This window comes from Sebastes umbrosus, chromosome 7 (assembly GCF_015220745.1).
Source record: "Sebastes umbrosus isolate fSebUmb1 chromosome 7, fSebUmb1.pri, whole genome shotgun sequence".
NCBI classification, from domain to species: domain Eukaryota; kingdom Metazoa; phylum Chordata; class Actinopteri; order Perciformes; family Sebastidae; genus Sebastes; species Sebastes umbrosus.
Window position 1 is genome coordinate 9393030 of NC_051275.1, and position 24511 is coordinate 9417540.

Consider the following 24511-nt stretch of genomic DNA (forward strand, 5'->3'; position numbering starts at 1 on the left):
TGAGTGAGTAACACCTGAAGTCCCTGTTTGTTAACAGATAAGCACAGATTGTTTTGATTGGAAACTGCAGATGTATATTTTGTCCAGAGCAATTGTTTTAACATTACTATTAAAAATGTGCATTCAATGCATTAAAATTAAATGAAATTCAGGCAGAACAGCAGGGACCACCAAAAAAAAAAAACACCCTCACCTCAACCCCAGACAGTCTGGGCTTTGATCCGGATTCCTAGAAACGCGCCCTATTCCACCTCACTTATTGTGCTTAAAAATCTGTAACCATCAGTTTCTGTCTTATAGGATATGGGTCAGTGGAATAGTAACTGCGGCTTCCATACGGCTTTCACTTCTTTCTCTCAGCTTAAACCCACCTGTGATACCTACGGATTAATTTCCTCCCTACTGTAGAGTCTGCCAATCACAGAGTCAGTAACTGTCTGAGCTTTTCAAACAGCCCAATCAAATGCCAGAGGACTTAATTTCCTTGGAACACAGCTTCATCTACCAGAAAGGAAGAAACAGGAAATTTAGATTTCCATATAAATATTCAACAGCGGTGCAGTGGTTAGCACTGTTGCCTCACAGCAAGAAGGTCCCAGGTTCAAACCCGGCTTGGGGCCCTTCTGTGCATGTTCTCCCTGTGTTAACGTGGGTTTTCTCCGGGTTCTCTGGTTTCCTCCCACAGTCCAAAGACCAGCCCCCCTGAATGGGATAAACAGTGACAGATAATGGATGGATGGATACTAATATTCAGGAACATATTACTGGTCACAGCAATCCGTTGAAATGAATTGATTTGGTTTCAAAATGTCACCGTTTTAAATGGTGGTGTAACTGGGGTATTACTTTTCTTTTCTAAATATAACAAAACTGTCAAGATGTTGTTCTTTCCAACACTTTTGTATTACGGAGAGTACTACATGTTTCAGCCCTCAGAGGAATCTAGCATGGCTTCAGACTAACAATAGACCTGCTTCACAAAAGTTGTTGTATTTTTCTCTTTGTTCACTCCCTTTTTTTCAGGCGGCCAGAAGTGTGCGAGACAGTAATTAGCAGGATTTAGACCAAGCAGCACACAGCGTAGTGACAGATATTTCCATTCCTTTCAGATCAGAGTAGAGCAACTTTATTGGATGTGGTGTGGAGTAAAGCAAGTGGGTTCAGTTCTATTGCCTCCTAATGACAGCATCACATTAAGGCCTCTCCACACCTTTGCTCTGGCACTGGGGCTTATTTGTCTTAATAAGCAATAGTGTCGTGGCTGCTTCTATTAGACATGCGGTCAGGCTGAATGCATTTCCCTTCAGAACCAAGGATAGATTGCCCCAGCGGCTCCTCCTGAAGTTATTCTGGCAGTGCATACCTGTCTACCAGGGCAGGGGAATTAGGGAAAACATCTAATCAAGGTTTTATTTTTCACTCTACTCTCTGGGTATAAATAGTGGGCACATTGCTTATTCATAGTTTACTCTTGTTCTGCCTCTGTAGGCATGGTTGTCTTGTTACATAGAACACAAGGTATGTATGTGACAACAGACCATCATAAATGTATGGTAACCAGTGCTCGAGGTGGGCCGGTAGGCTACTCACCGGTATGTACTGGCACTTTCCCAACATTTTTTTATTGAATTTTCAAAAAAACAGCATGGTATGTAGATCTATACATTAGATGAAAAGACATGCAGAAGTCTCAGGGCTTTGATATATTATACAAATCATGAAATACACAGCCAAAGGCAAGGCAGTAAAATGCCCAGAGAAGAACATTAGACATTCATGGGGGCACTGGAAGGGCGCCAGTCCACAGTGCAATGCCCCCTACATATTAAATCTGCTGTACAGTTTGGGAGGGGGTTTAGAAAGGGTGCCCACAACTCATCAAAAACCCTCTCATTCCCCTTCAAGATTGAGCTCAAGCGCTCCATTGGCAAAACTTTAAAGATTTCACCATACCACTGGTTAACAGTAGGAGGTCTGGGCTTAATCCATTGGAATAGAATGCATCTTGTGGCTAATAGGAGAAGCTTGTTCAGAAGTTTTTGTTGGACACTTGTCAAAGAGAGTACTGGCACTTCTTCATTTTACTCCTTGGCGTACCGTGACTTTTTCTCATGTACCGGAACTTCTCCGGTACTCTTCTTTGCCTTCTCTCTATGAGGTTCTCTGTGAGACTCATAATGGCGATTCATAACGGCGCAGTGCCAGCGTATTTGCACCATGCCTCATAACATCTCTTCCTAACTGGACGCGATGCGAATGAGTGGATGAGGGTGCTGTAATTTATTGATAGTGTTCACGTCCTTTTTTGTAAATAATTAGTGAACTGTTCGTCTCATAACTTTTTTTTTTAGTTGTTAAGAAATAGAATTAATGAAACATTATTTAAACGATTTCTGAATCTGCTCTTCTGATTTATGGAATAGGATTTTACATTTACAAAAGAATTGAATGTTCAGACGAAGGCTGTCATAAATAATACAAATAATCATTTAAATAGTAATAATAATGGTCCATAATGATTAAAAAAATTGCATAGTTTTAAGTCAAGAACCTTCAGATTTTCTCCTAGTATCTTTTATTGACTGTAGAAATTCAGAATGTGTATTAGTATTATATGTAGGAGCATCCTGACTGCAGGACACTGCTCCTAAAACCTGAATGAACAGCTCACACTCCTCAGCGCAGCATGCATACCTGCCTGTCTGACTGGCTGCAATTCCAGGCTATAGACATCCTATAATATATTATAATATACTTTAGGTATTAACACTACAAACACACCACCTTAACCCTATAATGTTCCAGTTGGAATATTATAGGCCTACTATAGAAGATGCATATGGCCCAAGTATAATAATAGCAATGAAACCACAGCTGATCATGGCTGACACAGTATAACATGCTTAAAGAAATGATGAATAAATAGGAATAAGTTGCAAGAGATTGCTAGTACCGGCCGCACCGGCACTTATTTTTTTCCACTTCAAGCACTGATGGTAACCATAAACTTATTAATACTTCATGTCTAACCACTTTCTTTCCTGTGTGGCTTATTGATCAACTATCATAACAACATTTCTGGCATAACATGGAATTAGTTTGAGTTTCATGTAACTGAGTGATTTCAAAGTTGTTTCAAAGAAGGTGCAAAAAGTAATTTTTAACAAATGGGCTCATTCAGTATGCCACTGTCCAGCCATGCTATTGCTCAGTGAGCAGAGGTCAGCTAATTTTCCTCTCTCTCTGCATCATGACCAGATGTGACCTGCATAGCCGAGGCTCTCTACGGCCATGTTCACATTGCAGCGAAAAATGTCCCAGCGTAGCTGTTGTTTTTCTCTCATGTGATGCAGATCTGATGTGCTTGATCAGTGTGACCAGCATAATGATGCACAGCAAGTTGACAGGTTTTCATTTTCTCATCGGACTGCAGTATAAAATCTAAATTTTCTGTTTTCACTGCAAGCATCAAGTCTGGCAGCATGTTTATGTTTGCTGGTGGTTCACACTGCAGTACACTACAAGCCAGCAGCCTCTAGCCCGCATCGCGACCAGCATAGAATCAAACTAATGGTGCTAATTTATGGTTTGCTTTATTGGAATACAGTAGTACAAGTACTTTCAAAGTATGTAGTTTGCATGAAGCCTCATGTTTATTCCGTGCAAGTCCCGGTACGGAGCGAGTCTCCAGTGCTACTCGAAATAGTTGAAGATGTACAGCCTGCATGAGCCTTAGTGCTTACGCATGTGCGTTACAGCAGTAAGCACACTTTCTTATTTCACATTAATGTATAGAACTGCTCTCATTATGATGTCCTGGAGGCTTCTTGCTGGCAACACAGAGCCTATATAGTTCCATATTATTACATTTTATATGAAACATTAAGTGCGTTGAAATTACGTCGAAATTACGCATGTGTAGACCACATTTTGCCGACCAGTGCAATATGACTTTGGAGAAATATACCTCCACACACTAATCAATATTGTCTCTCTATCCACCTACAACTGAAAAATTATTAAAATGATTAAACAAATGTGTTTTGTGACTTGTTGATGTTGTAACCACAATTTAGCTGGTTGAAAAGAGGGTGAAAAGAGGTACGTTCAGACCAAATATCACTCTGTTTTATAACTAGAAATCAATGTTGAAATCCCGTTTGGTGCTCGCTGTGTTTTTTTAGCATGCAGGATAAGGAGATGAAAAAGCACCAAACAGCAGACTTGACCTTTTTTTAGGAAAACGCCTAAACTGAGTGAAATACTATTCTCAGTGTCTAGCTGAAACTATTGTGATTGAAATGAATTGTTTCTCTCTGTATTATCTAAAAGGCTGTTGTTAGAAGAATAGGTACAGTAATAAATGTGTCATGGTTCCAATGGCAAGATTACCATGAAATTCAGCAATGATGGACCGTCATCCATAATATCAATATGAATATCCATAGGAGACTGACATCCACTGACCCGTTAGTGTAGCTGTGAAGCGCACTGGCAGATGACATTGCATGGGTACATTAGTTTTGGAGGTATTTGGTCACAAACCAAAGCATTGGACATATTAAAATGTTGACTTTATGATGGCACTAGATGAAAAGACAGGGGATCCTAAAGGCATTAGGATTCATCTTCCGGGGACAACTGATGTCTGTATAAAGCTTGTGTGATCCATCCTGTAGTTGTTGAGATATTTCAGTCTGGACCAAAATAGTGGTCCGACAGACTGACAGTGCCATTTCTAGAGCCATGCTGCTATTTTTTTTTTTTTTTTTGTGAGGAAAGGGGAGGAATGGTAAATCGTAAATGGACTTCCAGTCTTCCGACCACTCAAAGCGCTACATGTCAGCATTCACCCATTCACACAAACATTCATACACTGATGGCAGAGGCTGCCATGCAAGGTGCCAACCTGCCCATCAGGATCTAATCTAAATACTCATTCACACACCGATGACTCAGCCTTCAGGAGCAATTTTGGGGTTGAGTGTCTTGCTCAAGGACACTTCAACATGTGACCGGAGGAGCCGGGGATCAAACTGCCGACCTTCCGATTGGTGGACGACCTGATCTACCTTTGAGCCACAGCCGCCCGCACACATACATTAATTGACTTTTCAGTATAGCGCTGAAACTGTTAATCAATTCATCAAATAAGATCGATTGTTTAAGGTATTCATTAATGTGAAAATGTATATAAAAGAAAAAAATGTCTTTCTTTAGTCTTGTTCAACTTTGTTGTCCTTGTTTTGAGCTGTATTTCTATTTCTGTGTATGTGCAATGAAAGCAAAATGACCAGAGTCAAATTCCTGGTATGCGTACTTATAACCAGCCAATAAAGCTGATTCTGATTCTGAAAAAGCAAATAAAGTGAGTAAGTTATGAACAAGTTATTGATCTGAGTCTGAAAACTGTGGAGAGATGCAGTTCATATGACTGTCTGGGTTCTTACATTACCATTTGCAGGCTGATGGGATAGAAGCCATGTCTTTGTCAGTAGAGAGACTATGCCTGTCTGCCAGCTCCAGAGGGAGGGATATCGACAGCTGTCTCACCATCCCCCAACACAGAATATAGTCTAAAATATGCTACGCTATCCAGCGAGAATGATTGGGTGAGATTGTTATAGTAAAAAAAATAGAATGGTTTATTTCTGCCTATTCAGATTGAAAAAAACATGAAATGTATTCAGCAAGTCCAGCATGGCCAGATGTCACTACATAGCCTACACATAAAAGAATAACCAGTTAGCTATGACAAAGAAATGTAGCTTGATGCCAGCATCTATTGTACACACAAGATAAAGTGAGCGAAGTGAGCAGTCTGAGCTTTTATCCATAAACACCCTCCTGAAGCAAAGGTAATCCTGTTCCCCCTCAGTGAGCCTACATCTATCTGACGAGCAAAGAGCAGCCATTAAAGTTGGCAGCAATAGAGGCCACAGAGGGAGAATGAAGCAGCTAATCCTCCAGCAATTCAGGTACAGGAGAGAGTGGTCAAACGGAGTCATTAACACAGCAGAGGCAAAGTGGAGAGACTATTCTTCAGGTCAGAGGCGTCCGTCTGCCGTGTCCACTGGAACTATGCATTATCACGACAGCAGAGGGGACGACGCTTCCAGCTGCCTATAGAGGCTCTACCTGCAACTGAAGCAGTGGTGGGGGTGAAAGCTGTTCATTATTCATGATGCTTCAGTTATTCATTAGAGGTTCCTGAGCATACTCTTGTCCTGTTGGTATGGGCAATCGTCATGAATATTTACAAGGGGTGCTTGATATTTAAACATGACTCAGAATACATTGCCAGCAGTAAATGCCAGGTAAATAGCAGTGGAGTAGTACCTGAGTCTCGGGGATCGCTGTCTTTTTACGTGACCTTTTCTCAAATGAAGCTTATGTCACCGGGTTGGAATTTCTGCCAAATAATCTATTCAGACAGCCACCTGGCAGAGTGTGAGGGTGGCATTAACATATATCAAACTTCTCAAAACTCTAAATTCATGCAAGAATTGAAGTAATAATGCAGGATATTTCCATATCAGTTTATGTGTTTTTGCGCGGTTTCACTAAATGATAAGAAATGGCAGTGTTTCAACCCATGTGCAAATCATACGGCATTTGATTTTTGTTTTAAACACTTGGATTTGAATCACTGATATTTTAATTTGAAATAACCTGTACTTAAACTGAATGTCTATGGGATGGGATGGGGATTTTGTAGGAGACAGGTTTGGCTTAACCATACTGAATTGAAAACTGAATTAAATTGTGTGACAACTCTCTGATTTAACATTATAATGTCTGATTAGCATTAAAAAAAATAAAAAATCTTGTAGATTACAATTCAAAATATTCCTAAAACCATAAAGATCAGCCTGAAACAGAAACACGTGCCCTCGTTTTTGTCAAAGTCAATCAAGCATGGGGTGATGAGGGCATTTTCTAATGGCGAAACATAATTTTTTCTGACTGCTTCCAGGATCCCTGATGTCAGGGACAGTGGCAGTGCTTAGTGGAAATGCCCTGACGCTGCGTTTTCTCCCCCCACCGCTGCAGAGCGGAGGAGTGTTTTAGAAAGCGAGGAGGCACACCGTTCATCATATTACACACAGCTGAGGGACGTGGAGGGGCCTCAGCGGCAAGCCTCTGCCATGTGCACAGAGGGAATAAACTTTCACTACCAGCAGATGGTGATTTCAGCGTCCCAGTAAGACTCCCAGAACATAAACAGCACACTGATGTCTCATTTTATCTCTCTACGAAGCTTTGGAGAGTCACCCAAAAAGGCTCGGCTGACTCAAACAAGAATAATGAAAATCATATTGTACCATACCCAAAATTATTAACATACTATAGACATGTAAGCATTTGGGGTTTTTCATTAATGTTGCCTTGGTCTGTCACTTCCTGATGAATGCATGTGTTCAGGGATCATGGTGAGTGATCTGAACATATAATAATAATCCTGAGAAGGGCACACAACCTTTGGCGCAGTCAACATAATACATCTGCAGTAAAAAAAATGTGCCCATATTGTGTTCTAGAGGTACAGTAATGAGCCTTTCAAGTAACTCAGGGAAGGAAGATCAAAGGTACAGTGCTCCCCCCCGTCCCCCCACACACACACACATACAAGAGTCTAATTTGAATGGAGCTGTCTGTCTGCATGCTGTTTTCATGAGCGGTTTGATTTGATGGAAACAGGCAGGAGCAATCACTGTGGACTGCAGCAAGTCAAACCCCGACACTCTACGATACAGACAACGCAAACCACTGCAACAAATCTGACACATACATTATATATGCCTTTTTACAAGAAACCTTCCATCACGCAGAGCTGAACATATATACTGTACATATTTAAGCCAGTATGGCCGCAGGGGGACAGGGGGTCATGCCCCCCGGTACACCGTCTGAAATAGGTGACAAAGCCCTCTAGCGGCTGTAGTAAACGTGAAGGGAGCAAAGGAGGAAGTGAGGTGACGCTGTTATAGAGCAACAAAGTCCACATATGGAGGGGGTCAGGGTTGATGGATGGGTCAGCAAAACATCAGACTTTAATGAAAGAGATAGCTGTTCCTTTCACATTTCCAACTGTGAGTCAGAGTTGTTGTTTTTTTATAGAATGACCACGATCATTCCCTAACCGTAACCATGTGTTTAAAGGTCCAGAGTGTAAGATCTGGCGTTATCTAGCGGTGAGGAGATTGCAACCCTCTCCCCCGTGTGTTGGAGAGCTATATGGTGGTCGACGCTAAAACACAAATGTCCCTCTCTGGAGCCAGTTGTTGTAAGAGTAGCGTAGGTCATTTGGAGCAGATCCAGTGTTTAGAGTGTACTGTATGTACGTGGGAGGTGAGTGGTGAAGCAAGAGAGAGAGAGCAGGTAACATTATCGACTCCGGCTCAAGCAAGTTAACAGACTTTGGGTTGTCCGTTCAGGGCTACTGTTGAAACATGGCGGTGCAACATGGCGGACTCTGCGGAGAAGGGACCTGCTCTCTATGTAGATAAACGGCTCATTCTAAGGTATGAAAGCACAACGATTCTTATGATCAGGTGACACTAAAGAAAACATTTCTGCCAATAGATCCCCCTAATGTACACACTGGTCCTTTACGTTGTGTCAGGTAACGCGGCATTGTTTTTCCTTCAAAATAGGATATTGAACTATGTGATGTAAGACATACTACACATCTATTTTGTATTATCTGAAATTTCTTTCTATCCTTAACTCCTTTTTTCACAGAGCTGAACAATCCTGAACCAAAGAGATGTTTACACAAATACACTATATTAAAACACTTAAAAAATGGAATAGTTCGGGGTCCTTGATTATGATTGGCTGAGCTGCGTTTCACCCCTTTGGAAGAGATGGATGGGATAGAGGGGGAAGATAAAAAAGAAAGGAGACTTACTGAGAGAGAAAGTGAAGAGCTGGAAAAGTCTAGAAACGAAGCTGGGCCCGTTACACTGACGATGTTTGCTGTTTTCTGAGCTCAGAAAGATCTGGCTATTAATTTTAAAGCAATCACCAAAATGGAGCTCAACCAAGCTCTCTGTCAGTTTTATGCCACTGTGAAAACGGGAAAGGTGAATTCTGTGGTTTCAGCTGTTATGTTGGCCTTTCTGCGGGGCTTAACCGAAGAGCAACCCGTTCTCACTCCCAACTCGTCAAATACCGCAGCTTGGTCAGTGCCCCTCGGCGTCTGATACTGACTCACTGAGACATCCTTTAGCCTCTGTGTGAGACGCACCGGGCTTTCAACTAACTCCAATGTAAATCTCCGTCATTATTACGGGTGAGAGCAACTAACGTAGTATAAAGTGTGCAATAGTCCGCTTAAGTTGGGCGGACATGAGTTGTTAGCCAGTCAAGTTAACACCAACCACGATCTTTTCCTAACTCTAAGTGGTTTTATTGCTTAAACCTAAACTTCCTATGAAGACGGAAGTTTATTTTGAAAAGACACAATGCATGCACGAGCGTGTATTGAGTCCCTGACACGTCCAAAACTGATGCTAGAGTACCCAGAGCGTCATAGTTTGAAGCGTAGGGGCACTGAACAAGCTGCAGTATTTGTCAAATTGGGAGTGAGAACATGTTGGCCAGAGAAGATGCTGGAGCAATGTCCTTGCTTCTGGCACCGCGCATTGCAAATGCACCTGTCCAGACACAAGCATGTACCAGCAAAGAGGAGCGCTAACATGATGGGACACTACTTCAACAATTGCAAAATGAATGGCGATATCCAGATTGGCGGATTCCCCAGGCTGGGCAGGGCCTTTGTGGGTGTTTACATTTTCTCCCCGTGTTCGCTTGGGTTTTCTCCGGGTTCTCTGGTTTCCTCCCAACACCAAAACATGTATCGCCCCCAGGGGGGTTGCGTCAGGAAGGGCATCCGGCGTTAACCGTATGCCAAATCAATGTGCGGGTCAATGATCCGCTGTGGCAACCGCTAACGGGAGCAACAATGGCGATATCCAGATAAATGTTAATATTCACCAAAATCTTCAAGCATGCTTTCACCTTCGTCTGTGTGTTGCTTGGCAACCATTCTGCTAAATGTCCCTGACAAACTATATCGTTTGGCGAAAGAATGATTATTTGTGATATGATTGCATTTTCTGTTGCTGTATGTTTATTTTATGAAACCTCGCCAGGCATAATGCAGTAATGGTTTTATAAAAGCAATAAGCCACTTGAGGTCATAAATTTACAGTGATTTTACAACAGGGTTCAAGGTTCCATTCCACGTTGTTGGCTGTTCAAAAAATCACAAATCAAAATGAAAGGACCAAAGTTAAACTGATATTTTTTTTTTTTGCCATAAGAATATTTTTGAGTTTCACACTGTAGTGGAATAAATGGAAACCAGTTGCTATCGCAAGGTATTAAAACATTAACAAATGTAAAACAACATTGCATCCTTCGGAAACTGTTTAACAGTACAGAAGGATATATGCAATTTGAACTAAATGTGCCAAAACATTACTGATACGGTCCTTTAAAGTAGAACTGTACACAGAGGGGTTGAATATGGTGTGTGAGGTTAATGTTCTGTGGCGTGATGTAGCGGGGTGGTGGCTGTGGGGGGGTTCACACTTCATGTGTGTGTGACACGATGGAACAGCGGGGTGTTTGACCAGCTGACCCTCTGCAGGTCTGTCCTGCCTCACCATCCATCTGCTCGGCCTGCTGTCTTCAGACCCCTTCGGAAGGAACAGAGGCCATCTCCCACCAAGTCCACTGTTTACCCACAATTCATCTAACATAACCTACTCCAGGTGTGGTTACGACCCCGTCAAAGGCAGCGATAATGTGCAGTCAGGCAGTTGACTAACACTGTGCTGTACATGTTGTTAGCGTCTTGTATTTATCTTGCACTTATTGCCTCATTAAGGGCATTAGGATCTCTTATATACTTCAATTTGCTACACATTCAATACGCATAATGGTTTCCGCTGTGCGAGATATAGGGGATCTCGAAGGTCTCGGACCCTTTATTTGATACCTTGGACTCTCTTACAACAATGGAAAATATGTTGTAGTCATACACTACAGTATTTAAATGCAATATTTAAAGCAGCTAAAATAGATATAATAACAATGTGTCAAATGACGGTGTTAAAACAATGTGACCATGTGAAAGGGGTCTCTGATGAACCAACACATTCTCACTCCCAACTCATCAAATACTGTTGCTTACAGTCAGTTGACCTACGCTTCAAACTATGATGTTCAAGGTTCCCTTCTAGCATTAGTTTGGACTCCAGTACGGCATGTCAAGTTTCCGCTCGTTACATCCACAGTGTGTTTTCAAAATAAACTTGGTTAGGTTTAGGACTCAAAAGTAATTGGTAAGGTTTAGGATAAGATTGTGTTTTGGGTTGAAATAAGTACATTTAAATGTAAAAAAAATTTTGTTAGTAAAGTCCGGAAATTATGGAGCAAAAACTGTGGTAAAATAACTTAACGTTGACTTTTGGTTTCACACTGGACTCAAACAGTAGTCTCCTGGATGAAAGTCCTGCGTTTGTTTGGTCCACCCTGACATTCTCCCTACACGGATTTTGGCAGACTCATTAGAAATGTATGTGTGTTACGTCAAAACAAATGTAATCTGGGAGAAAATACATCTCCCTCGAAACGTAATTGACAATGCAGTTTGGTTGTATGGGAACATCATTTTTAGGGGACCAGGCTGGGTTAAGCATTTGAATTGAAACTAAAACTAAAAATATAGCTCCAAAGATTACAGGTTAATTACTTCTTAGATTCTGATGTCCATCAGTGATGATTCTACCATGATTTCCCATTTTGTGGATATACTTTTGGGAGGTAATGAACATTCCAGCCTTTTGTGGCTGCTTCTGGCTGAAGCTGCTGATGACTGATGTTACTTATATGAGATACCTTCAAATTCAAAAAAGACAAAAACTGTCCATTTTGTTGGCATCCTTTCAGATTAGGTTCTTTCCAAGCAAGGTAGCACTGAGTATTCCCATCATATGTTCATCAAATCAGCATTGGTTCATATTTCCTGATCTTATGTCCCAAGGCAATCTTTATGTTGAAGTCCATTAATTTAAAAACCCACTTTGAAATAACTGAATGATTGATGTGTAACCAATGCAAATAATGGACATTATATCAAGGCTTATTATTGTTATAGACAAATGAAGAAAAAATGTTTCATCTCAAATTCAAAGTGCAGAGCGATTGTACAGCATATATGTATGAGTAACAGTCAGGTTGTGGTTTTAGAGGAGACTCTCCCTTACTTCTGTATTGTCGTGTTGCAGAGGTCGATGGGGATGAGCTATCTCAGCTCTGATCGATTGCAAATGAGAACTGTTCAGACTGAGGCTCCAGCTGTCCATAGAATGAGAGGAGAAAAAAAAATCAATGAATGAATGCTTGAATCTCTCAACCCCAATCAGAGAAAACTCCTGTGCCTGGGATGAATCAGTCTTGTTTAAAATTAAATAAAAGAAAAGGTTGTTTTACTGTATGCATAAAGACAATAACATCACCATAAACCTGTATATGTCCATATGAAAATGATCAAGTGAAGTGCGTTCATATGGAGCTAAACCAGCACCCTCCTTCACTGGTCTTAATCAAACTGGTGTAACAAATATGGTGACTACTACTTACATTCTCACAGAGAACCAGTCACATACCGGGACTGAAATTCAGCCCATGACTTTGAGATGGAGAGGCCTCTTATGTAAGGACCGTAGGACCATACGGTAACTGCTGACATGAGAAATTGAAATTCCAGAGTGTCCTGAGTGACCAGATATGGATATGAGAATCAGGTCAGAAAGGATTCTCAGGTTAATGGTTTATGGTCTGTAAGAGGAAAAAAAAAATTAACCAGATATTTAGTATTACTCTTACATAAAGTTGAGACTCACAAGAGACAGATTAAAAAAAAGTTCCCAATCAGAGGCAGAGATATCATGACCCTAAAAGCTGCCCACACATGATCAGCGTTAAAATCACTCTGCGCTAGCTGTGCCATTGATTACCTATGGGGAGAGCGCTGCTGCCAAACTAGGCAGAAGTGCTACCCTCGTAACTGCCACTGAATGTTGTGTTCAGAGTTCAACTTTGACCTCGGTGGACCTCGACCTTTCAAAGTGCAACCAGTGAGATAACAGCTGAAACTGTTGTTGTTGCCTAGAAACAGTGAATAAGTTCCTTGCGCACTTTTTGATGACATATTATACCCGTGCTGTGCTTTGCCTCAGCAATGCTCTACGCGCTGTCTCACAGTGAGCGAAGAGCAAATTATCAGCATTATCATGTAAAGGCAGCTTTATTCCCTAGTATGGGTGAAGCTCCGAAACACTGGATCCTACACTTCCCACAATGCAACTCACAAAAAAGCACATAACAAAACATCAATTAGCCTATTACTGCATATAAGGTCTCTGCTAGAGTCAATTAGCTCATTAAACTATATTGTATACTGTTGTTGCAATTTCTAGTGTGTGCTGGAAGTTGTCCTAGTTTAGAGTCTGAACGTTTATTATCTACATGTTTATTATCTGTTACAGTAGAGCTTTACAAGCCCCAGTTGGCAGGGAGCACTTTGACAAGTTTTAATATACATTTTTACTGTTTCAAAATATTAGATTGTGAAAATATCATCATACTATTTCTGTGCAAGTCTGTTACTGAAGCTGCAGAAGAGTGACCTCTGGATTGAGTAGCCTATTCACGGTTATGTAAGTGTAACAGGTGCACTTTGATCTGGTTAGAAAACAGATTTACAACAGTGCTGGATATGGCCTGATATAACTGGAGGAACCACACCGCTGATGACCCACTGTGTCAGCACCAGAACAACAGGCCTGCATACAATATGACTGCATGTATCTTGTAAGCTTGACTAAAAAAGTTTATTAGTGCAGCTTTTAAAGAAGTCACTTGTCATTTTTCATGCTGCAATATCTTGTTTTGGTTTTCCAGGTTTGGACAGTTAAATATAGCCTAGCCTATAAATGTCCATTGCCATAGGCTATATTATAATAAAATTAAATAAAATAAAGTTTATTTCCCTAAAATTCCCTTGGCTTCCAATAAACTAATTAATTACCTCAGGAAACTGAATTTAGTATTTTCCCATCGACAAATTACTTTCACTCAAAAATTCACACTTTCCACCACTCCTGGTTTAAAGCTTCAGTAGACAAAACACGTTTTTGGCATCATTGGGCAAAAAGTCCATAATAACCTTTCAGCATATTGTAATTATAATTAAATATTAGTGTTCTGAGAGAAAACTAGAAATAGGCATTACAGTAACAGAATATTGATTCATATTTGATCAGCGCTGCCTAGTTTGACCGTTTGACCGGAGTTCGTGAGTAATTGACTCGTGGCTCTCATCGTCGGCAGCTGGACTCCAGATCAGCTCTGACTGGTTGTTTTCCTTCGGTCTGTGAAATCTTACAATGCCATTAGGAGCACCGGAGGACACCGGAGGAGAGGACACCGGAGGACACAGAGGCACATGATTCTTTTCAGATTACCTGTCTCATGCACTACTGTCAGGATATAGCGACCTTTTTTTTTTTTAAATCATATGTGCTTCATTTCTACCTCCTGTGGCTTTAACTGAAGTAGAAGAACAGCCCCAAGCACAGCACAAATCAAGTCCATACACAGTTGTTGTTGTTTTAAAGCTTACTATGAAGTTGGCTTGTGGCAATTTAAACTGTGCTCTATGCCCTATGGTAGGACTGTCAGGCATTCGTGTCCTGTCATGTTCCTTACAAATCTCATTTCCTCTCAAACTGGCACAGACCCAGACACCAGCAATGTCCCCAACCGTGTATAATCTAACCTTAAACAAAGGCATTTCATTGATGAAGCTTGTTCTGTGGAGGCACACCATGAGCCCCTGGCAAGAAATGCTAAGGGGCATAAATAGCACACACACATTGTACTGCCCCCTCCACTTGAAATGGGCGGATCTGTTTTTGCATATTTAAAAGAACTCTATCTGCATGCAGTGTGTAGTTAGTCCTAAGTATAGGCAGAATGTCGACCAAAGGGGAGTATGACTGCATAGTGATCGGGGCCGGAGTCCAGGGCTCCTTCACGGCCTATCAGCTGGCTAAAAAGAACAAGAAGACTCTTCTGCTGGAGCAGGTGTGTCATGCACAAAACTTTATTTTTAGCAGTCACAGCTTAGAGGCTGCAGGAGAAAGTGAAGTATTCACACATAGTGTGTAGGGCTATGAGATAGTAGGTTTATTTCCCATGAACAACTGTGTATGCATGAATTAAATCATCATCATCGCTCTCAGGGGTAGTACAATAGTTGTAGTAGTTGTATAACCACTCAGAAGTGATCTTACTTTACTGATTTTACTTGACCTCATTTGTGACTTGTCAAAGTCATATCTGGCTGCTGCTTTCCACTGAGCAGCTGGCTTTATTTGACATTCACACGTTGCCTGGCAGCTATCTACTCCTTCACCTAACATGCTCTTTTATTATCTTAATTTAATGAATTTCTAAAAAAACAAAAAAAACACCTAGATTGAACATATCTTTACAATGCGTGATGATTCATATATGGAAATAAGATTGATTGGATTATATTCACCAGAAGGATAAATCATTACATGTCCCTTATAAATTAAAAAGAATAGACCACTAATTTGTGAGGGAAATGTCTTTATTCTTTGATTTTTGGGTTGCTGGAAAGAAATTAAATAAATAGTGCCTGACACTAACTGATATGTTTGACTTCAGGGCATCTCTGACTACATACTGAAAATCAAACATTTGTTACTGTATTAATTTAGATATTTTCTAAAGTAAAAGTCTGTATGATTTCCCCAGGGCCTAGTGTTAAAAGGGTTAACAAAGAATGCAATAAATCGTAATATGAAGCCCTGCTGTATATGTAGCACCTTCATCATGCAGAAACCGACGCAAGTCACGTGGGAAAATGTTTTAGAAGGGCTTGGGAAAGTAGCATTTTGATGCTAAAACATAAGTTCAGATTTGAATACATGCGGAACACCACTGAGATGAGTATGATATAAAAACCTAAAAAAAACAAAAACAAATAACCCTTTAATTCACTTCGTGTGACACTCTTTAAATGGATATAAAAGAATACTCAAGCTGGAAAAACATGTTTTAAGAAAATGTGGAAAGTGGCAAGACAGGTCCGGCAACAGCTCAGCAAACAAAGTCATTGTCGGTAACTTTTTTGATATGTACTTTATGAAGTGTGCAACAGGGACAAAAGGTTCTGCACTGTAGGGGCTTGCGCAGGCGGACTGATCGCTCGTGTTGCTGGAAATTGGTAGGAAAACACATGGAAAATGACAAATAACCTTTTGCAAGATATACGAAACGTTGTATGAGGATAGGTTGAACTATCACATATGGCTAAAATCATAGGAGGTCCAACTTTTGGCTATTTCATGCACGTTATTCTCAAACCAAAGTGATTTAATTTAAACCAAGTGATATTATGTTCACCTTTTCCAGTTCGTCCTGCCCCACACCCGAGGGAGCTCCCATGGTCAGACCCGTATAATCCGCAAGGCCTACGATCAGGACTTCTACACCAACATGATGCACGAGAGCTACGAGCTGTGGGCCCAGCTGGAGAGGGAAGCGGGTGTCAAACTGTACAGGTAAGCAGTCAGCAGAAACACACAGAGAGAAAACCCATTAAACGGAACATAACAAAAGCTTTGCCAGAACACGGGGATTTGTCACATTCAAGGTGCTATGTACGCACAAGAGCAGCAACTCAATCTACGGGAGCCATAAATGCATGACTTTCTCATTACCTCCGGCGTCACTGAATCACCCCTTGACAGCTCCGTGGAACAGGGAGCTTTTTTTTCATCTCACTAAACCTCTGATTTTCATACGCAGAGCGAGGAGGAATTTGTGTGTTTATAAATATGACAATGGCATCAAACTGTGAGCAACCCTCCCGCAGCACTTTAACTTTCCTGGTCATATTACCTCTGTTTGTTCTCAGTTCCAGAGAGCTGAATAACACATTGATTTATTATTCACGCGTCAGTGTAATAGTTCACGGTACCGAGCCACGCCCACATTATGTTCCCTAGAAACACAGTGCGCCTCCCCGTCCCCTGTGCACCCGTCGCAGCTCATGACTGATGGGTCCACATCTGAAGGCCACCTGTGCCCTTGGGCTGGCGAAAAATGTCGGCATCGCGATGAGAAATGTCCAGGCGAGGCTGGTGTGAGCAATGCCTCCCACTTCTGCCGCCGCCTCGGGGAGCGATGGAGCCGTCGAAAAAGGGCCGGAGCTAAAGCTAGAAATCTTTTTTTATTTTCTCCACATGCATGGCAACATGTGTGCACATCCAAGCAGCTGAACCAGTGTCACCAATCACAAAGTTTGACAAGTTGGACTAGATGAGGTATCATATTTACGATCCTACACTCGCGTGGCTTTTCCTTCCTCCGTCACACACTCGTAAACACACAAGCACACAGGGAGACATAGTCATAAAATGTTCTGATGAATGGCTGAAGCCTTTAGCTGGGGTTGTCTGTGCCTTATGGCTGCTGACAGATGTCGGAGCAGCCTTTAGAAAACACTACTGGCAAAAGGCGAGTGAGCCATATATCAGGCAGATTACTGAATCAGACCCTGTGTTTCACAACCTCTCACTCTGGTACTCAATAACTTCACACTGGAGCTGCCGTGATCTGCTGTATTACTGTCTACTGGTCATATGAGTCAGAGTTCAAGAGTCAAGATGTTTACTGTCACACCGGTTATACAAGTGCAATCGTGTGAAATACCTTTTGCTGGGAAGCTCCATTAAGAAAACAGTAAGTTAAGTAGCAAAAAATAAAATTAAAATAATATACAGTATAATAATAAAGAAAATACTTGGTATTAGGTAAATATAGAAGCACAATATATATACATAATAATAATAATAATACATAATTAAAAAAAAAAAATGAAAAACCAAGTTACTGGTGTAAGATTTATTATTTAAATAATAAATAATTTAGTCAATTTATTTGTATGTATTTATTTGTTACATTTTGTTTCACAAAGTTAGTAAAGCAATGTTTAAGTCAAGCCTGATGTTGCCCTACACATAAAGGAATGATCCCAGTCACTTCCACACAGTGAGGCATGCAGCTTATTAATTAAACCCTGGTACCAAAGCCCAGGTATCGCTATTGGGATTGAAAAAGTCGGAACGGTGCATCCCTAATCCTCAGCACCATTTCGGTAGTGTCTTTAAAGAGGACATGACACGTGCATGTTTGTCTCTGATAGCACTACGTTCTTATGTGAGTGCTCTGACTAAAATATATTCTTTGAGTTTGAAACAGTAGCTTAATGTTGTTATTTAGCTTTTCTGAGGCTATCGCCAAGGCGCTGCTCCAATGGTCCTGCAAATTTGGAAAGTGCAACTTAGTCTACATGGTGATTTATTCACACACACTAAGGAGATTGATTGAAAGCATGAGTTATTTTCAAATTTATATTAACAGTATTATTAATATTTTAATATTTTGTACCAACATAGGCTATATATCATGATTTATTGGAAGAAACCAAGCAATTGTACATAAAATCGCCCCTACTGTACTGTGTAGTGCACAGACATTCCTGTGCAATATAAATATTAAAGACATTTCAGGTGCATTCACCACCTTTTTTTAACCTCCAGATAATCTGGATAAACTGCTGGTTTGGTTCCAGTCTGATCATCTGACTGCACGTGTTTATTGCCCCTCCAAAAAATATCCTTCCATATACTAAAGACCTGTTTTATAGACAGGCCGATATCGCTATCATTATTCCCCACCACTAGAAAGTCATATAGAAACTCTTGCCAAAGCACTTACATCATTACATCAATATCTTTACGGGCGTCTTTAAAAGGGTTGAAGTGTGCTGTCTTTTTTTCTTATGTCTGGCTATGTCTGGGTAGTGAAAGGCTGTTTATAGTCATTAGCCTTGACTGAGGGGAGTCTTACAGAGAGGTAGAGGTTTTGGATCCTGGGAAAGGCAAAGTTCGGACTGGGAACACGTTCCAGAACCACATCAATCTAGAGGAATATACATCATCAGTGACGTCATACATCAGCAAATGTGTTGATGATGTGGTGATCAGAAAGACAAAAAAAAGGATCCCCCGACCAGAAAGCCTGGATTAATGGAGAGGTGCAAAAAAGCTGCCTTTCGGTCAGGTGACAAGGAACCATAGAGCATCGCCGGAGTGAGACTGAAAGCTGGTATCAAAAAGGCAAAGCGGAGACAGGAGAGACTGGAGAGAGACACCAACATCAAAGATACACGGCAAGAGATCCAGAATGTCACAGGCAAAAATCAGGAGTGTATCATGTGTGAGGCCACGTTTCCAGATGAGCTTAACACCTTCTATGCTCGCTTTGATCTCCTCAACAAAGAGTCAGCTGTCAAGTCACCAGATGTAGACTGTGGGTAAAAGCCTGCCATTGGCTGTGCATCTCACACAGCATTCTCCTCCCCTTTGGCTATCTGCGTTCTCTATTTAGGAAGGGCGACGTCACTGCATCTTGTGCTTAGCGCCGCCCCCAAGACAATTGTGATTGGTTTAAAGAAATAAAAACAAGCCAGAGTATTTTTTCCCCCTATACCAGAATGATAACATGTGGAGCCAGATCTTTCTTTAGCACTGACATAGTGCTGTGGAGATAGTGGAGATCCCAGAAGACTTGAGAAGATCCCTTCTGAGAGTGAAGATGAGTGAAGAGTGAAGCTACTGGGCCTGATAACCATCCCTGGTTGTGTACTAAGAACATGTGCCAACCAGCTTGATGTCATTACTGACATTTTTAACATATCACTCTTACAGGAGAGTGTTCACATCTGCTTCAGACTGTCCCTGTACCCAAATAGTCTGCAGTGTCTAGTCTAAATGACTACCGCCCTGTGGCACTCACCCCCATTCTGATGAATTTTAAAGTAACTGGTTCTCCAGCACATCAAAAACAACATGCCAGCCATCCTGGATCCTCACCAGTTTGCATACAGAGCCGGCGTATCCACAGAGGATGCCATCTCCACTGTCCTCCACTCAGCCGTCACATATCTTGAAAATAGCAAACACCTACATCAGAATGATGTTTGTTGATTTCAGCTTAGCATTCAATACAATCACAAACTGATCGGCGAGCTCAGCCCTCTGGGCTTGAGTACCACACTCTGCAACTGGATTGGATATTGGACATCAGACAGTCAAGATTGGCTGCCACACTACTGCCTAACTCTGGAGCTCTCCAGGGATGCGTGCTCAGCTCCCTTCTGTTCACACCGTGCACCCATGGCTGCAACCCCCGACATGGAGAGAACTCTGTCTCTCCATGTCTCTCTCAACGATGAGACCTCATGTCAGAAGGAAATCAACAATCTTGCAGAGTGGCCTTGTGCTCGGAGAATAACTTACTGCTCAACGTCAGCAAAACCAAGGAGCTAATCATTGATTTTAGGACAAATGAGGTGAAGATACACACTCCTGTCTACATCGGTGGAGCTGAGGTGGAGCGGGTGAACTGATAACCTGTCATGGTTATCTCACATCTCCATCCTGGTAAAGGAAGCTCAGAAATAGCTGTATTTCTTTAGGAGGCTTAAGAAGGCAAAATTCCCGTGCCAAGAAATAGAAATAGACAAATAGAAATAATCCCAACTGGAAACATTACAAACTGGCAAGGGATGTGCACGGCCCAGGACAGGAGGGCTCTGTAGCGGGTGACTGAAACCGCCCAGAACATCATTGGTACCCATCTACCGAGCATCACTGATATCGGTGAGGTGAGGTGCCTGCGCAGAGCCCAAAGCATACTAAAAGACAATACCCACCCCACCAACTGGCTGTTCAATCTGCTGTCGTCTGGCAAGAGATACAGAAGTACTCGCTGCCGTACCACCAGACTATAGAGCAGGTTTTTTCCTCAGGCTGTAAGACTCCTCAACTCCAACTCATCCTCAGCAATCCACCATAAACATTTTCGTGCACATTACCATACCACTACCTTTTATACTACCCTCATTCCCACTATAAACCAAAGTCTTACACTATAAATTAAAATACTCATATTACACTGACATTGCACATACTTTGTGCGTATTTGTGTATAGGTAAATGTATATATGGTATTGTTTTATTTTATTTTAAATCTTTTCTAAATATTCTCTATTCTGAATATTTGTATTTGTTCTATGTGTGTGTAGCCTGAAGGGGCTACAACTTACATTTCAATGTGTAACCCTGAGTTGTAACATCAACCTTGAATCTTGAGGTTGGATGGAGTCAGTTTGTATTACCCAGCTTACATAATAACACTCACAGCAGACTCTTCACAGCAGCCTTCAGCCTATATATTCACACATTTGTGGTCGTAAACTGCAAATAAAAGCATCAATTGTCATTAACCAAACACATGTCGAGCATGCAAAACAAATAAAAACAAGTCCCATTTATTTTTTTATTCTTTGTTGCATTGCAGCAATGGGGGTAGCCAATCACAGAGACACCACCCTGCGACAAAACAAGACTGTTTTTGAATTCTAAGTGAAATTTAGTAATGACTGAGCATTTTTTACTTGCGGTGTCAGACACAAATGCCTGTACACAAGGTTATGTCCAATCCACAGCAATAATGTCTTCTAAATTGTCTGAAGTCATGTCCCTTATTTTCAGAACAGATATACTTTTATTTATTAAAATATGCACGACATCACCGGTCAATATGGGACTCCTTTACGGACGTAAAGCATCTGTTCTTTTCTCTTGAACACCTTGTAAAGTGTAATCCCCATTCAGATAACACAAATCTGCTAGTTACTATACTGTATGATGTGAACTTTATGAATAAAATATATCAACCCTGTTTTTCTGATTCATATTTCTTATATAGCACACCAAAAGGATTTTTGTTGAAACAGGCTGATAGCCTTTGGGAAGACAGTTTGGTTGGTGGCTGTCCTCTCAGCACCTCAGGAGTTGGACAGATGGACGTTTCTGTAACATGCATTTGCCACTGACTTGTCACTTCTGGTCAGCGTTAAAGGTTAGATAATAATTTATGGACAAAACCAAAATTCTTGGTCAGTTTGCACTGCAGCAGCACCGCTAAAGAAGCGAAACTACAGCGTGAAATCCAAGTTCATCTTAAGCAGCAGTGAGTGGGTGCTCTGACCTAAGATAGATGTACTTAGATCATTTTCTCTCTCATCCCTTTTTTTTTGTGTCCTTTGATATGATGCATCACAGACCAGCTGGGCTGATATGGATGACTACAGTTTGCTGGCGTCAGGTTACAAGTTTCCGGGTTGGGAAGTTCAAATGTGTCAGAATAGTTTTGCTGTTATGTGGAAACTTGCCTGAACAAGTGTGTCACGGATTGATCTGACTGGTGCCGTAACATCAGCAGGAGAAGTAAGTTTGAATTCTAAAGTAAATATGCTTGGTTACAACTCATCATACCTTCCAAGTTTCAATTTTCTTTATGTATATATGTATATACACAGTATATACTGTATATATACGGCACCCACTTGTCACTCAAAGTGGCCACGCCCTCAATTATACCTAACTTTAAGCCTTAAAATAATTTAATATTTTGGCCGTGCTCACACTTTTGTATCCAGCCGGAGTGAAGTTAACCTCTTGTAGTGTCCTTGCCCTGTTTAACTGTTGTAATAATACTAAGACGTCCCCTGGATTTAAATTGTCCTTTTAACATTAGTTCTAACAATGTAACACAGTTGGTGATTTGCAAAAGCTTCCACGTGTGTCTTCACCGGTTTTTACCAACCTTCTTAACTTCACTGATCTCCCCTCTCAGACAAACAGGATTGCTGGTGATGGGACCAGAGAACAATGAGGTTTACCAGCAGTATAAGAACACCCTGCAGAGGAACAAGGTTCCTATGATGATCCTGAACCGTGACAACTTCAGCCAGCACATCCCCCATGTCCACCTGGCTGAGGGAGATGGAGCGGTGGTGGACATACCTGCTGGAGTTCTGTTTGCTGACCGTGCACTCAAGGCTGCACAGGTAGGTAAAGATACTGCTGATAGAGCATTAGTTAGCTTCAGAGACTGATGTCATGAGTCGAGGCCAATCAGGTGGTCCACTTAGGACATGATCTGTACTGCCCAGTGCAAATTGAGAAAAAGGTGCGTCCTTATTAGTTTCAAAGGTTTCAACTTTTGCCGGAAAATGTTGGCGGCTTGCATGTTTCTATCCATAGATATTCTCTGTATCCCAAGTTAGACAAACTTAATTGGAAAAAGAAGGTGACTGGTATAACTATTACCCAAACTATTTATTGTAAACATCCACTACAGTTTACAGACCCACTTCCTGCTTCCACTTATCACACTTACCATAGTTGTGCACTCATAGTTTTCCAGTGCAATGAGGGATTATAACTGACATATAGGGTGTGCTCACTACAAGTTTTACCTCCAAATTAAGTGATTTAGATGATCTGGATAAACTGTTGGCTTGATTGTCTGACTGCTCGTGTTTCTTGACCTTTTTTGAATAATATCGGACACAGTGTTTTGAAACCTCAGCCACTATTTGGTGAGTACAATGTCATAACTCACAGAACTGATGGAGAGTGCTACAAAAATGTATTCGTAGTTGTTATAAGGTGTAGTTTTCCTTGAAATTTCCTTCATGACTTCATGGATTACAGTGACTGACGTCTAATCAAGACTAATCATGGATGTCTATACAGTTCATTCACCTCGACATAAATTAAGTTTTTAAAAGATTTCCAATATTTGTAAGGTCTTTCTCTCCTTGGTAAATATGAAAGTGCACACAGTGTCGACATCATTCCCACCCTAAAAGGCATGACCCTTTTCAGATGCATTTTGTGGTAAATTACCAGCATTATTTAATGCATCAATAGCAAATAAGCCAGTATGCTATTCAAAACAATATTTCAACAATATAAATTGACCTTAATGTCTGTTCCAGGGTTCATGGCAGAAAGTCGTGTCTTGATTTAAGGAATCTGTACCGTATCAAATTTACAAAAGAACTAGAGAATTGGGCTGAAAAATACCAAGATGTGGATAATTGAACATATTTCATGCCCATTGTTTTAATCTAATAATAGCTCACACCAGGAATATCTTTCAGCAATAAATTCACATTACTGGACTCTGTCAGCACTGAGCAAAGGCACTGGAGGAGAACAGACTCATCCATGGCTGCCAGGTCAAGCACAAAACACTGCTTTGTTATTTCAGTGAGGTGCCATTTTCAATTCACTGGACAGATTGTTCAGCCGCTTTTTTGTGAAGCAGCAGTCAATTATAAATTAAAGCTTGTAGTGACAGATAGATCGGTAGATTATTGCTTTGTGCATTCTCATGCTTTGACTGTTTAATAGCCTCTTTGCCTTTAGTGTTACATCTTAATATATGTTGCAATTGATCCGTCTTATTTCATTAT

General features: G+C 41.0%; 1 protein-coding gene and 1 long non-coding RNA gene across 2 annotated transcripts in view; one reads left to right on the forward strand and one right to left on the reverse strand.

The window, feature by feature from the left end:
* Positions 1-10328: 10328 nt before the first annotated feature.
* On the reverse strand, positions 10329-13002 carry LOC119491940. The gene is made up of 3 exons (XR_005207682.1): positions 12658-13002; positions 12282-12372; positions 10329-10709 (listed from the first exon to the last, which is right to left on the reverse strand). It is a non-coding gene; the product is annotated as an uncharacterized LOC119491940 (long non-coding RNA).
* Positions 13003-15054: 2052 nt separating this feature from the next.
* Positions 15055-24511, forward strand: part of pipox (pipecolic acid oxidase) — a 28965-nt gene continuing 19508 nt past the window's right edge. The window contains exons 1-3 of the mRNA XM_037776480.1: positions 15055-15165; positions 16525-16673; positions 22882-23095. Coding sequence (XP_037632408.1) covers positions 15055-15165; positions 16525-16673; positions 22882-23095 — 474 coding nt within the window. The remainder of the gene's footprint in view (positions 15166-16524; positions 16674-22881; positions 23096-24511) is intronic.